Source organism: Rhincodon typus, chromosome 45 (genome assembly GCF_021869965.1).
Source record: "Rhincodon typus isolate 14 chromosome 45, sRhiTyp1.1, whole genome shotgun sequence".
NCBI lineage: Eukaryota > Metazoa > Chordata > Chondrichthyes > Orectolobiformes > Rhincodontidae > Rhincodon > Rhincodon typus.
In genome coordinates this window covers 4,005,048-4,019,514 of record NC_063376.1, presented here as the reverse complement: position 1 = coordinate 4,019,514, position 14,467 = coordinate 4,005,048, and the positions used below count along the sequence as shown (strand labels likewise).

Genomic DNA, 14,467 nt, shown 5'->3' with positions numbered 1-14,467 from the left:
CTGACCCTCTGACAGTGCGACGTTCCCTCAGCACTGACCCTCTGACAGTGCGGCGCTCATTCACAGCTGACCCTCTGACAGTGCGACGTTGCCTCAGCACTGACCCTCTGACAGTCTGTCACTGCCTGAGCACTGACCCTCCGACAGTGTGGCGCTCCCTCAGCACTGGCCCTCTAAGTATGCAGTTCCTCCTCAGTATAATTCCTCACACTCCCGACCCTTTGAGAGATGAAATTCCTCCTCGTCTCAGTCTTATCCTGAGGCTGGTCGCAGACTCTCCCATGAGGGGAAACATCTTCTCAGCATTAACCCTTAATAGTCTGATATGTTTCAATGAGAGTGCCTCTCAGGCTGCCTGAGGGGATGATGGAATGTCACAATCGAAGTCTCTTTGTCCCGTAGGACAGACCATGTGCAAAAATGAGGCATTTGAAGTAAAGGCTACATGTGGAGACCCTGTGATCCTCCCGTGCCACTTCTCTGGTGTGTCTGAGTCTGCCAGTGTTATCTGGCAGAAAAGCTCGAATGGCAATGACTTGGTGGTGCATGTGGCGATGGAAGACTCCATTGGTGATGGCCAGAATGCCTGGTACAAGAACAGGACCATGTTACGCCCTGACTGGCACAGGGCGAACGAGGCAACCCTTACCCTCAAACACGTCATGCTGAACGACAGCGGCACCTACTTCTGTTATGTTCGCTTGAACCATCTGAAGAGTCTGATTTGCTCCACTGTTTCATTGGGCGTCAATCCAGGTAAGGAGACTTAAAGCTGAGGTGTTTAGTGTTGAATAGAAATGTAGAAAATAGGAACAGGAGCAGGCCATTAGGCCCCTCCAGCCTGCTCCACCATTCGATATGATTGTGGCTGAACATTGAGCTCAATATGTCTACCCCATTCCCACAACCCCCCTCCCCTATATCCCTTGATCCCTTTAGCCACCAGAGCTATATCTACCCTTGTCTTGAATAAATAATGTTTTGGCCTCAGAGCTGGTAAGAACTGCCGATACTGGAGTCAGAGATAACACAGTGTGGAGCTGGAGGAACACAGCAGGCCAGGCAGCATCAGAGGAGCAGGAAAGCTGATATTTCGGGTGAGGATGCTTCTTCATAAATGGCCCTCTGACAATGCAGCGTCCCCTCAGCGCTGACCTTCTGACAGTGCCCGCTCCTTCAGAACTGACCCTCCAACAGTTCAGCACTCCCTCAGCACTGACCCTCCGAGTATGCAGTTCCTCAGTGTAACTCCTCACACTCCCGATCCTTTGAGAGCTGAAATTCCTCCTCGTCTCAGTCTTATCCTGAATCTGCCCCTTCTGGTCCTAGACTCTCTCATGAGGGGAAACATCCTGTCAGCATTAACCCCTTAAGAATCCGATATGTCTCAATGAGACTCCCGACCCGAAACGTCAGCTTCCCTGCTTCTCTGATGCTGCCTGGTCTGCTGTGTTTATCCAGATGCACACCGTGTTATATATGTTTTGGCCTCAACCGCTTTCTGTGGCAGAGAATTCCACAGGTTCACCGTTCTCTCAGCGAAGACATTTCTCCTCATCTCGGTCCTAAATTATTTGCCCCCTCATCCTTAAACTTAACCTCTAGCTCTGAGCTCTATCACCATCAGGAACACCCTTCCTGCATCTGACCTGTTAGAATTTTATAGGTTTCTGTGAGATTCCCCCCTCAATTCTTCTAAACTCCCAGGAATACAGTCTCAACCAACTCAATCTCTCCTTCTGCCATCCTAGAATCCTTACAATGAGCCCCTTAAAGATCGATGAGGCCGTCAATGTGTGGAACCACACGAGATGGGTGGGATCTATAGCAAATATTTTGCATCAGTATTTACCATGGAGAAAGACCTGAAAGCTCGGAAACTTGGGGAAATCAATAGTGATGTCTTGAAAAGGGTCCACATTACAGAAGAGGAGGTGCCGGAGGTCTCAAAATGCATAAGGGCAGATAAATCCCTGAGATCTGATCACAGGTATCCCAGGACATTGTGGGAAGCGAGGGAAGAATTGCAGGGACCCTAGCGGAGATGTTTGTATCATTGATAGCCACAGGTGAGGTGCCAAAAGACTGAAGGATGGCTAATTTTGTGCAACCATTTAAGAAAGGCTGCAAGGAAAAGCCAGGGAACTGTAGACTGGTGAGTGGTAGTGGGTAAGTCATTGAAGGAACAAAAACAAAGTTGCTGGAAAAGCTCAGCAGATCTGGCAGCATCTGTGAAGGGAAAAACAGAGGTAACGTTTCGGGTCCAGTGACCCTTCCTCAGAACTGATAGTGGCTGGATAAACGTCAGTTTATATGCAGAAAATAGAGAGGTGGGCGGGGTAGAGAGTAAATGATAGGATAGAGCCCAAAGAGAGAGAAAGACAGTTGCACAGACAAGGTGTAGAGCTGGATGAACACAGCAGGCCAAGCAGCATCAGAGGAGCAGGAAAGCTGACGTTTCAGGTCGAGACCCTTCTTCAGGAAAACACCTTCTTCCTCAACCGAGGATTCCCCATCTCCGTTGTCGATAGGGCCCTCAACCAGGTCTGACCCATCTCCCGCACTCCCACCCTCACCCCTTCTCTTCCCTCCCACAACAGCGATAGGGTTCCCCTTATTCTCACCTACCATCCCACCAGCATCCACATCCAGAAGATCAGCGGACATCATTTCCACCACCTCCAGTGAGATGCCACCACCAGACACACATTCCCCTCCCCTCCCTTGTCCGCCTTCCGCAGGGACTGTTCCCTCCGGGACACACTGGTCCACACTTCCTTCACCCCCAACACATCCCCACAGCCCTACGGCACCTTCCCCTGTAACCAGCAAAGGTGCAACACCAGCGCATTTACCTCCTCCCTCCCCAGTATCCAAGGCCCCAAACATACATTCCAGGTGAAGCAACACTTCACCTGCACTTCCCAGAATCTAGTCTACTGTATTCGCTGCTCACAATGTGGTCTCCTCTACACTGGGGAGACGAAGCGTAGACTTGGTGACTGCTTCGCAGAACATCTACGTCCTGCTCGCGAAAAAGACCCTGAACTACCTGTTGCCTGCCACTTTAACGCACCACGCTGCTCCCTGGCCAACATCTCTGTCTCTGGCTTGCTGCAGTGTTCCAGCGAAGCCCAACGCAAGATGAAGGAACAACACCTCATTTTCCGATTGGGGACCCTACAGCCCTCCAGACTCAATAAAATATTGAGTTCAATAATTTTAGGGCCTAAACTCTCCCATGTCCCAGCCCCCCACCCCACATACCAGGCCTTGTTTTCACACAGCCTGCCATTACACACCCCCTGATGTTAGTCACTAACAGTCCCCATTAACAACTGCTCACCCTCCCAGCCTGATCATTAGCAACTCCTTTGTCTGTCCAACTGTCTTTCTCTCTCTTTGGGCTCTATCCTATCGTTTACTCCCTACCCCACCCACCTCTCTATTTTCTGCATATAAACTGATGTTTTCCCAGCCACCATCAGATCTGAGGAAGGGTCACTTCACAGATGCTGCTAGACCTGCTGAGCTTTTCCAGCAACTTTGGTTTTGTTCCTGATTTACAACATCCGCGGTTCTTTCAGTTTTTATTAAGTCATTGGAGGACATTCTGAGAGACAGGACCTACAGGTATTTGGAAAGGCAAGAACTGAATAGGGATAGTCAGAATGGCTTTGTGTCTCACAAACTTGATTGAGTTTTTTGAAGAACATATGAAGAAATTTGATGAAGGCAGAGTGGCGGACGTTGTCTATGTGGACTTTAGCAAGACTTTTTGACAAGGTCCTGCATGGTAAGCTGGTTAGAAAGGTTATATCACATGGGATCCAGGGAGAGCTAGCCAATTGGATACAAAATTGGCTTGATGGTAGGAGACAGAGTATTGCTGTGGAAGGTTGTTTTTCGGTTTGGAGGACTGTGACTAGCAAGATGCTGCAAGGATCAGTTCTGGATCCACTGTTGTTTGTCATACATATAAACTATTTGAATTAAAATTATAGGAGATATGGTTAGTATGTTTGCGAATGACACCAAAGTTAGTGGCATAATGAAATGTGAAGAAGGTTATCCAAGAGTACAATGGGATCTTGAACAACTGGGCCAGTGGGCCAAGGAGTGGCAGATGGAGTTTACTTTAGATAAATGCGAGATGTTACATTTTGGTAAGACAAACCAGGCCAGGACTTACACAGTTAATGATAGAACTCTGGAGAGTGTTGTCAAACAGAGAGACCTAGGGGTACAGCTACATAGTTCCTTGCAAGTGGCATCAAAAGTAGACAGGGCGGTGAAGAAGGTATTTGGTACACTTGCCTTCGCTCCTTAATGCATTGAGTATAGGAGATGGGAGGTCATGGTGCAGCTGTACAGGACATTAGTAAGGCCACATTTGGAGTACTGCATACAATTCTGGTCACCCCAGCTATAGGAAGGACGTTATTAAACTGGAAAGGATGCAAAAAAGGTTTACAAGGACATTACCGGGACTGGAAGATTTGAGTTATAAGGAGAGGTGGAATAGGCTGGGACTTTTGTCTCTGGAGTGTAGGAGGCTGAGGGGTGACCTTATAGAGGTTTATAAAATCATGAGGGGCATAGATAAGGTGAATGACAAAGGTCTTTTCCCCAGGGTAAGGGTTATTGTACCAGCTTCCACCACTTCCTCTGGTAGCTTATTCCATACATGTGCCACCTTCGGTGTGAAAATGTTGCTCGTCGGGTCCCTTTTAAATCTTTCTCCTCTCACCTTAAACCTACACCCTCTAGTTTTTGACTCCCCTACTGTGGCTATTCACCCTATCCCGGCCCCTCATGATTTTATAAACATCTATAAGATCACCGTCAGCCTCTGACACTCCAGAGAAAATAGCCCCAGCCTCTCTTTATAGCTCAAACCCTCCAACCCCAGCAACATTCTGAACCCTTTCAAGTTTCACAACATCCTTTCTCTACCAGGGAGTCTGGAATTGAATGCAGTATTACAAAAGTGGCCTCACTGATGTCCTGTACAGCCGCAACATGACCTCCCAACTCCTGCACTCAATGCACTGCACCAATCAGGGCAAGTATAACAATTGCCTTCTTCAGTATCCTGTCTACCTGTGACTCCACTTTCAAGGAACTATGAACCTGCACTCCAAAGTCTCTTTATTCAGCAACACTTTCCTGGGCCCCACCATTAAATATATAAGTCCTGCCCTGGTTTGCCTTTCCAAAATACAACACCTCACATTTCTATAAATTAAACTTCATCTGCCCCCTCCATTGGTCCATCAGCCAATTTGATCAAGATCCTGTTGTGCTCTGAAGTACCATTCTTCATTGTCCACTTCACCTCCAATCTTGATGTCATGTGCAAACTTACTAACCATTTCTTCTATATTCACATCCAAATCATTTATATACATGACAAAAAGCAGTGAGTTTAAGCTGAGACGGGGAAGATTTAAAAGTGACCTGAGGGATAACTTTTTCATGCAGAGGATGTTGTGTGTTTGGAATGAGTTGGCAGAGGAAGTGGTGGAGGCTGGTACAATTACAGCATTTAAAAGGCATCTGGATGGGTATATGAACAGGAATGGTTTAGAGGGATATGGGCCAAATGCTTGCAAATGGAACTAGATTAGCTTGGGAAACCTGGTCGGCATGGACAGGTTGGGCAGAAGGGACAGTTTCTGTGCTATGTGACCCTATGCCAGGAGCTCAGGGGCACATTGAGAGGAATATCTTTGGGAATCTCTCTCCCGGAGGCTCCATCATTAGATTGATTTGAATGAATGAGGGGATGTGGGAGCCCAGCATTGGTCGGCGTGGAAATGGTGGAGGAAGCCTGATGGGCCTCCCATCTATTCTCGTCTTCTTCCACACGCGGATGTGTCGAGTCTCTCCCGTCAGTGACACATGTTCTCCCGTGTTTGCAGACACTGATGTTTTCTGGCCAGCGCATTTCGAGGTCAGGGTGAAACACGGGGAAGAGCTAAATTTCCAGTGGGGCTTGAACCTGCGCTGTGTCGGCACCGAGGGCCTGGGCGTGACGTGCGGGCCCAGTAACTCCACCGACCGGTGCCACTTCGAGCTGCGGAAAGCGGGGACCACTGCAGTTGCCCAGTCCGAGAACCACGTCCTCATCCTGGAAGAAGCTGGTGGAATTGGCACCTTCCGTGTGCCGGGCTTCTCCTCCGTGCAGCCAGGGGGCACCATCGAGTGCTGCCTGGAGAACGTCGGCGCTGGCACGGAGATGTGTGCCCGCTCCAGGGTCAACGTCATTGGTAAGTGGGATCCGAGCGCCCACGCGATTCGCCCCGGTCCCTCCGCTGCGGCGTCATTCACCGACAGAGGCCAGTTGGCCCATCAGCTCCCATGCTGGCTCCCCCTTCTGCCGAGCAACCCAGTTCCCTTCCCCCAGGTCCCTTCGCAATTTCCTCTTGAAATCCGTCATTGTGTTCACCTCCATCATCGTCCACCCACTACCCCCGTGCGTATCCCTTCCAAGTCGCGACCTCTCATTGATTGAATGTTCTTTCACATATTACCATTGCACCTCTTCCTCAGAATTCAGCCTCCTCCCCTAGTAACTAGCATTTTATTTTCTGTGCTATATCTTAACAATGTCGTAATCTTATACATGCCTCAATCTCCTCAGCCTCCTTTTCCCTGAAGAGACAAGCCTTGGTTCCTCCGATTTATGAACAGCATCTCCAATTTCCTGAACTCATCCTGGTAAATCTCTTCCATTCCACCTCAACTGAAATGGGGTGCAATTCATTCAGACCTGACGCCCCCAATCTCTGTAACATCCTCCAGCCAGATACTGAAGCAGATGATGTCCAAGTGCAACAAGATCTGGACAATATCCAGGCTTGGGCTGACAAGTGGCAAGTAACATTCGTGCCATACAAATGCCAGGTGATGACCATTTCCAACAAGAGAGAATCTAACCATCAGCTCTTGATGTTCAATGGTGTTACCATCATTGAAAACCCCCAATATCAACAACCTGGGGGTTACCATTGACCAAAAACTGGGCCAGGCATTTAACACAACAGCTAAAAGCACAGGTCAGAACACAATGGTGAGTAACTCACCTTCTAATTCCAGCCAAAGCCTGTCCACCATTTACAAGGCACAAGTCAGGAGTGTGAGGGAATACTCCCCACTTGCCTGAATGAGTGAAACTCCAACGACACTCAAGAAGCTCGACACCATCCAGGGCAAAGCAGCCCCCGCTTGATTGGCATCATGTCCACAAACATCTCACTCCCTCCACCACCGACGCTCAGTAGTAGCAGTGTGTACCATCTACAAGATGCACTGCAGAAATTCACCAAAGATCCTCAGGCAGCACCTTCCAAATCCATGACCACTTCCATCTAGAAGGACAAGTGCAGCAGATACGTGGGAACACCAGCCCCTGCGAGTTCCTCTCCGAGCCACTCCCCATCCTGACCTATCATTGATTCGTACAGCACAGTAAAGGCCTTTCGGCCCATCGAGTCTGCACCGACAATAACTACCACTTAAAATGCGCTAATCCCAATTTCCTGCACTTGTACCATATCCTTGAATGTTATGCTATTTGAAGTGCTCATCCAAATTTTTTTCAAAGGTTGTAAGGTTTCCAGCCTCCACTACTTTTCCAGGCAGTGCATTCCAGATTCCCACCACCCCGATGAGTGAAAAGGCTTTTCACCAAATCCCCTGTGAATCTCCTGTCCTTCATCCTAAAACTATGTTTGCTTATGATTGGCCCCTCAACCAAGGGGAACAGCTGTTCTCTGTTTACTCTGTCCATACCCCTCAAAATCTTATATACCTCAATCATGTTTCCCCTCAGTTTTCTCTGCTCTAAAGAAAACAATCCAAGCCTATCCAGTCTCTCCTTACAGATCGATGTCTCCATTCTGAGTAATATCCTGGTGAACCTCCTCTGTAACCCCCCTAAGTGCTATCACATCCTTCCTGCACTGGCCTGACCAATGCTCTGTACAACTCCAACATTACCTCCTTACTCTTATAAACGATGCCACGACAGATGAAAGCAAGTATCCCATAATCCCTTCTTAGTGTTCTCTTCTGAATTCAGGGATCTGTGAATAATTACCCCAAGATCCCTCTGTTCCTACCCAGTGTCCAACCATTCATTAACTACTCCCTCATCTTGTTTCTTCTTCCAAAGTGCATCACCTCACATTTATTAGGGTTAAGTACCATCTGCCACTTGTGTGCCCATCTGACCAACCCATTTATATCTTCCTGTAACTTACAACCATCCTAGAACATAGAACCCCAGAGGGAAACCCATGCAGACACAGGGAGAACATGCAAACTCCACACAGACAGTCGCCCAAGGCTGGGATCGAACCCGGGTCGCTGGCGCTGTGAGGAAGCAGTGCAAACCAATGAGCCACTGTGCTGCCCCAATAACGTTTCCACCCAGGATCTAACTGTGGACCTTTCGTGGGTGAGACAAACGTGATAACCACTACACTATGGAAACTGCAGAGAGGGAATCTGTAGGGAGTCGAAGTTATCTTCTTCACTATTAAACATTCTTCCAAACTTGATGTCATCTACAGATTCACTTAACATCCCCCCAACATTTTCATTTATATCATTTATGTATATAACAAACAATAAGGGTCCCAGTACTTGGAAATATATTGGCCTTCAGTGTCACTGGGTTTAAATCCTAGAACTCCGTCCCTAATGACACTGTGTCTGGCATCTGGGTTTTGTGACATCAGAGTTTTACTTGGCCAAAATACCCAGCACCCCTTGCTGTTTGGCCCCGTATGGGTGTCCCTACGGCACATGGGACTGCTTCGGTTCAAGAAGACAGCTCACCCCCACCTTTTTAAGGGGCAGTTAGGGATGGGCAATAAAATTTGGAACTGAGAATCTAATGATGACCATTGCTGATTGTTGGAAAAGAGAACATCTGATTCCACACACCAAGGGCGGTAGAGTTTGGAACTGTCTTCAGTTTAGATCTCTTTGGATAAGTTGCTACTTTTAAATCTGAGATAGATAAAGCTTTGTTAGGCCAAATGTATGAAGGCATATGGGCCAAAAGCAGGGATAGGGCATTAGACCACAGACCCAGTGAGTGGTGGAACAGGCTTCAGGGGCTGAACAGCCTAATTCTGTTCCATATGCTCGCGGCCTGGGAATGAATGAAAAAGTAAAAAGAGTGGGCGATTTTGGGGATGGGGTGGCAATGAGTGGGAGCATGCTTTTGAGGAGTGGGGGCAGAGATGAATAGATTGCCAGGGAGAATGAGCAGATGGCATCGCAATATTAACCAGTCCCCACTGAAAGTGTTGGCATGATATGCCATTGATGAGGACCAACCATTCATGGGCTGTCAATATAGTTTGTATTTTAGATATCATTTGTTATAGATCAGACCAAATTCCCTCAAAACATTATCAAAGAGATAGCCTAGACCCTACCTTTTATCATATTTAGAGGCAAGTGTAAGGCGATTTGATTGGTCAAACTACTAGGCTTTAAGTAAAACACACTTTATTCTTACACCACGGTTAAAATACAAACAGAAACAAAAATTGAAACAACTCTACCTCTATCGAAATACTTAACAAGATAATATATTATTTAACTCCAATTCATCAACTGTTCTAATATAGCAAAATTCCATAAACACATGCTTGTCAAAGGCAAATGCAGCAAAACAGATTTCCCTCACTTGCTGTCTCCTCCAGTCCAGGAGAAGGAACACCACCAGAAAGAATCTAGCAGCAGAGAGAGAGCTGTATGTAGCAGCTTCAACTTCCAACATCAACAGCTGAAAGCAAAAACTAAAACCCTGGGTCTGTGTGAGCCTGACTCTACCATATCATTCTTCTTTTGTCTTTATAAAGACCCCAAAGCTATTTACTGTGCTTTCCATGGAGCAGATACCTCTTCACCAGGTTTTACAGCATGCCTCTTCAAGAAAAACGGGACAGAACTAATCCCTCTTAAATGAACATCTCGTGATTGAAATTTTTGAGGAAGTAGCCAAAAAGATTGATGGAGGCAGAGTGGTGGACATTGTTTATTTGGACTTTGGTAAAGCCTGTGACAAGGATCTGCATAGTAGAGTAATCAGTAAAGTTAGATCACAGGGGATTCAGGGTGAGCTGACTAATTGGATATAAAATTGGCTTGAAGGTAGGAGATAGACAGTGGTGGAGGAGGACTGTTTTTCGGACTGGAGGCCTGTGACTAGCGGTGTTCCACAGGGACTGGTGCTGGCCCTCTTTCGCTTGTCATTTACATAAATGATTGAGATGGGAATGTCGAAGGCATGGTTGGTAAGTTTGTGGATGACACCAAAATTGCTGGGCAGTGAAAGAAGCTTATCCAAGATCACAAAGAGATCTTGATGAATTGGAGCTATGGGCTGAGGGGTGGCAGCTGGAGTTTAATTTGGATAATTGCGAGGTATTGCATTTTGGTAAAACAAACAAGGGTAGGACTTCTACAATTAAAAGTACGGCCTTGGGTAGTGTTGTAGAACAGAGTGACATAGGAGTTCAGGTACATAATTCTTTGAGGTTTGCGTCACAGGTAGACAGGGTGGTTAAAAAGCGCACTTGTCTTTTTGCTCAGACCTTTGAGTATAGGAGTTGGATGTCATGTTGAGGTTGTACAGGACATTGGTGAGGCCTCTTCTGCAGTACTGTGTCCAGTTCTGGTCTCCCTGTTATAGGAAGGATATTATTAAGCTGGAGAGGGTTCAGAAGAGATTTACCAGGATGTTGCTGGGAAAGGAGGGATGGGTTATAAGGAGAGGCTGGATAGTCTGGGATTTTTTTTCAATGGAGCGTATGAGGTTAAGAGGGGTGACCTTATAGAGGTTTAGAAAATAATGAGGGGTACGGGTAAGGTCAATGGCAGGTGTCTTTTCCCTATGGCTGTTGATTTTAAGACTAGGGCGTGTATTTTTAAGGCGAGAGGAGAAAGAATTTAAAAAGACATGAGAGGCAATGGTTTTACAATAGACCGTGATTCGTGTGCAGAATGAAATTCCAGAGAGACTGGTGGATGTGGGTACAGTTACAATGTTTAAAAGACATTTGGGTAAGTATATGAATAGGAAAGGTTTTGGAGGGATATGGGCCAGGAGCAGGCAGGTGGGACTAGTTTAGTTTGGGAACATAGAACATAGAACTGTACAGCACAGTACAGGCCCTTCGGCCCACGATGTTGTGCTGAACTTTTACCCTAAACCTAAGGCCTATCTAACCTCCACCCCTACCTTATACTATCATCCATATGCCTATCTAATAGCTGCTTAAATGCCCCTAATGAGGCCAACTCCACTACCCTCTCTGGCAATGCATTCCACGCCCCTACCACTCTCTGAGTAAAGAACCTACCTCTGACGTCTCCCCTATATCTACTTTAAAACTATGTCCTCTCATAATAGCTACCTCCACCGAGGAAAAAGTCTCTGGCTATCCATTCTATCTACACCTCTGATCATTTTGTACACTTCTATCAAGTCACCTCTCATCCTTTGTCGTTCTAAAGAGAAAAACCCTCGCGCTTTCAACCTTTCCTTGTAAGACCTTCCCTCCCTTCCAGGTAACATCCTGGTAAATCTCCTCTGCACCTTTTCCAAGGCTTCCACATCTTTCCTGTAATGAGGTGACCAAAACTGGACACAATACTCCAGATGTGGCCGAACCAGGCTTTTGTATAGCTGGAGCATAACTTCATGGCTCTTGAACTCAATCCCTCTATTATTGATAGCTAAAACACCATACACCTTCTTAACAACTCTATCCACCTGGGTGGCAGCTTTCAGGGAACTGTGGACATGAATCCCGAGATCCCTCTGCTCCTCCACACTGCCAAGAATCTTTCCGTTAATCCTGTATTCTGCTTTCAAATTTGTCCTTCCAAAATGAATCACCTCACACTTTTCAGGGTTAAACTCCATCTGCCACTTCTCAGTCCAGCTCTGCATATATCAATGTCCCTTTGTAACCTAGAACAGCCCTCCGCACTATCCACAACTCGACCCACCTTCGTATCGTCCGCGAACTTACTAATCCATCCTTCCACTCCTTCATCCAAATCGTTTACAAAAATCATCAAGTAGTAGAGGACCGAGAACAAATCCTTGTGGTACACCACTCATAACTGAGCACCATGTTGAATATTTTCCGTCCACTACTACCCTTGTCTTCTAAGGGTCAACCAATTCTAAATCCAATCTGCCACATTTCCCCCTATCCCATGCCTCCTTACCTTCTGCATGAGCCTACCATGGGGAACCTTATCAAACGCCTTACTTAAATCCATGTATACCACATCCACTGCTCGACCTTCATCCACGTGTTAGGTCACCTCTTCAAAGAATTCAATAAGGTTTGTGAGGCATGATCTACCCCTCACAAATCCATGCTGACTATCACGAATCAAACTGTGCCTATCCAAGTGATTATAAATCCTATCTCTCAAAGCCCTTTTCAATAATTTGTAATTTCCGGGGTTATCCCTATTCCCTTTTTTGAACAAGGGAATGACGTTTGCCTCTCTCCAATCTTCCGGCACTATACCCATGGACAGTGAGAACGAAAAGATCATCGCCAACGGCCCTACGATCTCTTCCCTCGCTTCCCATAGAATCTTTGGATAAATCCCATCAGGCCCGGGTGACTTATCTACCTTCAAGTTCCTCAAAATTCCCAGTACATCTTCCTTACTAATATCCACCTCCTCTAGCCTACTGGCCTGTTTCACACTGTCCTCCTCTACAACTAGGTCCCTCTCAGTTATGAATACCGAAGAAAAGTATTCACTAAGGACCTCTCCTATCCCTTTAGTCTCCGTACACAAATTCCCTTTACAATCCTTGATCGGCCCTACCCTTTCTCTGGTCATTCTCTTGTTCCTCACGTACGTGTAAAAACTCTTGGGTTTTTCCTTCATCCTGTCTGCCAAGGTTTTCTCATCCCCTCTTATAGCTCACGTAAGCCCTTTCTTCAGCTCCTTCCTGGCTAACTTGTATCTCTCTAGAGCTTTTTCTAATCCTTGTTTCCTAAACCTTAAGTAAGCATCCTTCTTCCTCTTAACCAGTCGTTCGACCTCTCATGAGAACCAAGGCTCCCTCACTCGACCGCATCTTCCCTGCCTGCTAGGGACAAACGTATCGAGCACATGCAGTATGCATTCCTTAAACAATCTCCACATTTCTATAGTGCTCTTCCCTGACAGCATAGTTGGCATGGACTGGTTGGACCGAAGGATCTGTTTCCATGCTGCATGAGTCTGTGACGGTGGGGGGGAGGGGAACAGAGATGAAGAGCAACGTGTTCACCTGATGGTGAGGAATAGAACATAGACCATAGAATATTACAGCATAGGAACGGCCCCTTCAGCCCATGATCTTGTGCTGAACATTACGCGAAATTAAACTAATCCCATCTGCCTGCTGTTGGTCCATGTCCCTCCATTCTTTGCATATTCATGTGCTCATCTAAAACTCCATTAAACACCCCTACTGTATCTGCCTGCACCATCACCCCTGGCAGCGGGTTCCAGACTCCTACCACTCTCTGTGTAAATAACTTGCCCCTCACATCTCCTTTGAACTTTCCCCCCCTCACCTTAAATGCATGCCCCCCCCTTGTATTAGGCATTTCACCTCTGGGAAGAAAGGTTCTGACCATCAACCCTGTAGCAATTTTATAGATTTCTAACAAGTCTCCCCTCAGCCTCCACTGCTCCAGAGAAAACAATCCCAGTTTTCCTAGCCTTTCCTTATAGCTCATTCCCTCTAATTCAGCCAATAAACCACTTCTACACCTTCTCCAAAGCCTCCTGTGATATGGCAACCAGAATTGTACGCAATATTCTAAGTGTGGCCTAACCAAAGGCTTATGAAGCTGCGACATGATATCCTGACTCGTGTACTCAATCTTGGGAATTCTCTCTCCTGGGGAACTGTGGATGCTACATCTATTTATGGCTGGGATGGATGGATTTTTGGTATCTAAGGATGTGGGGGAGCGGCCAGGGTGTTTGAGTTGAGTTGAGATGGTGCTGAATGGCTCGGCTATCTCAACGGGCCGAATGTTTTCTGCCAGCTCTGATCTCGTGTTCCTGTGCCAACAGGGTCCACCAACGGCACTGACTCAGCGCACCGAGGATGCCATCAACTCTTAAACTTGCTGTTGCTGGCCTTCGTTACGGTTGTTTTGAGAAATTAAGGGGCTTTTTCAACAGAAATGTTGATGGTGAGGATGCAAATGTGGTTTCCCAAATGTCAACGAGAGGAAACAGCATCGACCTGCTCTTATATTGCAGATGTTTACGGTGCAGGAAAAGGCCATTCAGCCCATCAGCAAAGATTGGACGATCCCCGACTCGCTTTCCGGTTTTCAGCTCGGAGGGTACGGAGACCAAGTGTTATCATGTTGTCGAAATAAAAGATTTGAGTTATAACTGA

General features: G+C 46.8%; 1 protein-coding gene across 1 annotated transcript in view; it reads left to right on the top strand.

The window, feature by feature from the left end:
- Positions 1-14,467, top strand: part of LOC125487807 — a 21,813-nt gene extending 7,346 nt beyond the window's left edge. Inside the window, exons 3-5 of the mRNA XM_048620104.1 lie at positions 403-756; positions 5,925-6,272; positions 14,134-14,467. Coding sequence (XP_048476061.1) covers positions 403-756; positions 5,925-6,272; positions 14,134-14,228 — 797 coding nt within the window. The 3' untranslated portion in view covers positions 14,229-14,467. The remainder of the gene's footprint in view (positions 1-402; positions 757-5,924; positions 6,273-14,133) is intronic.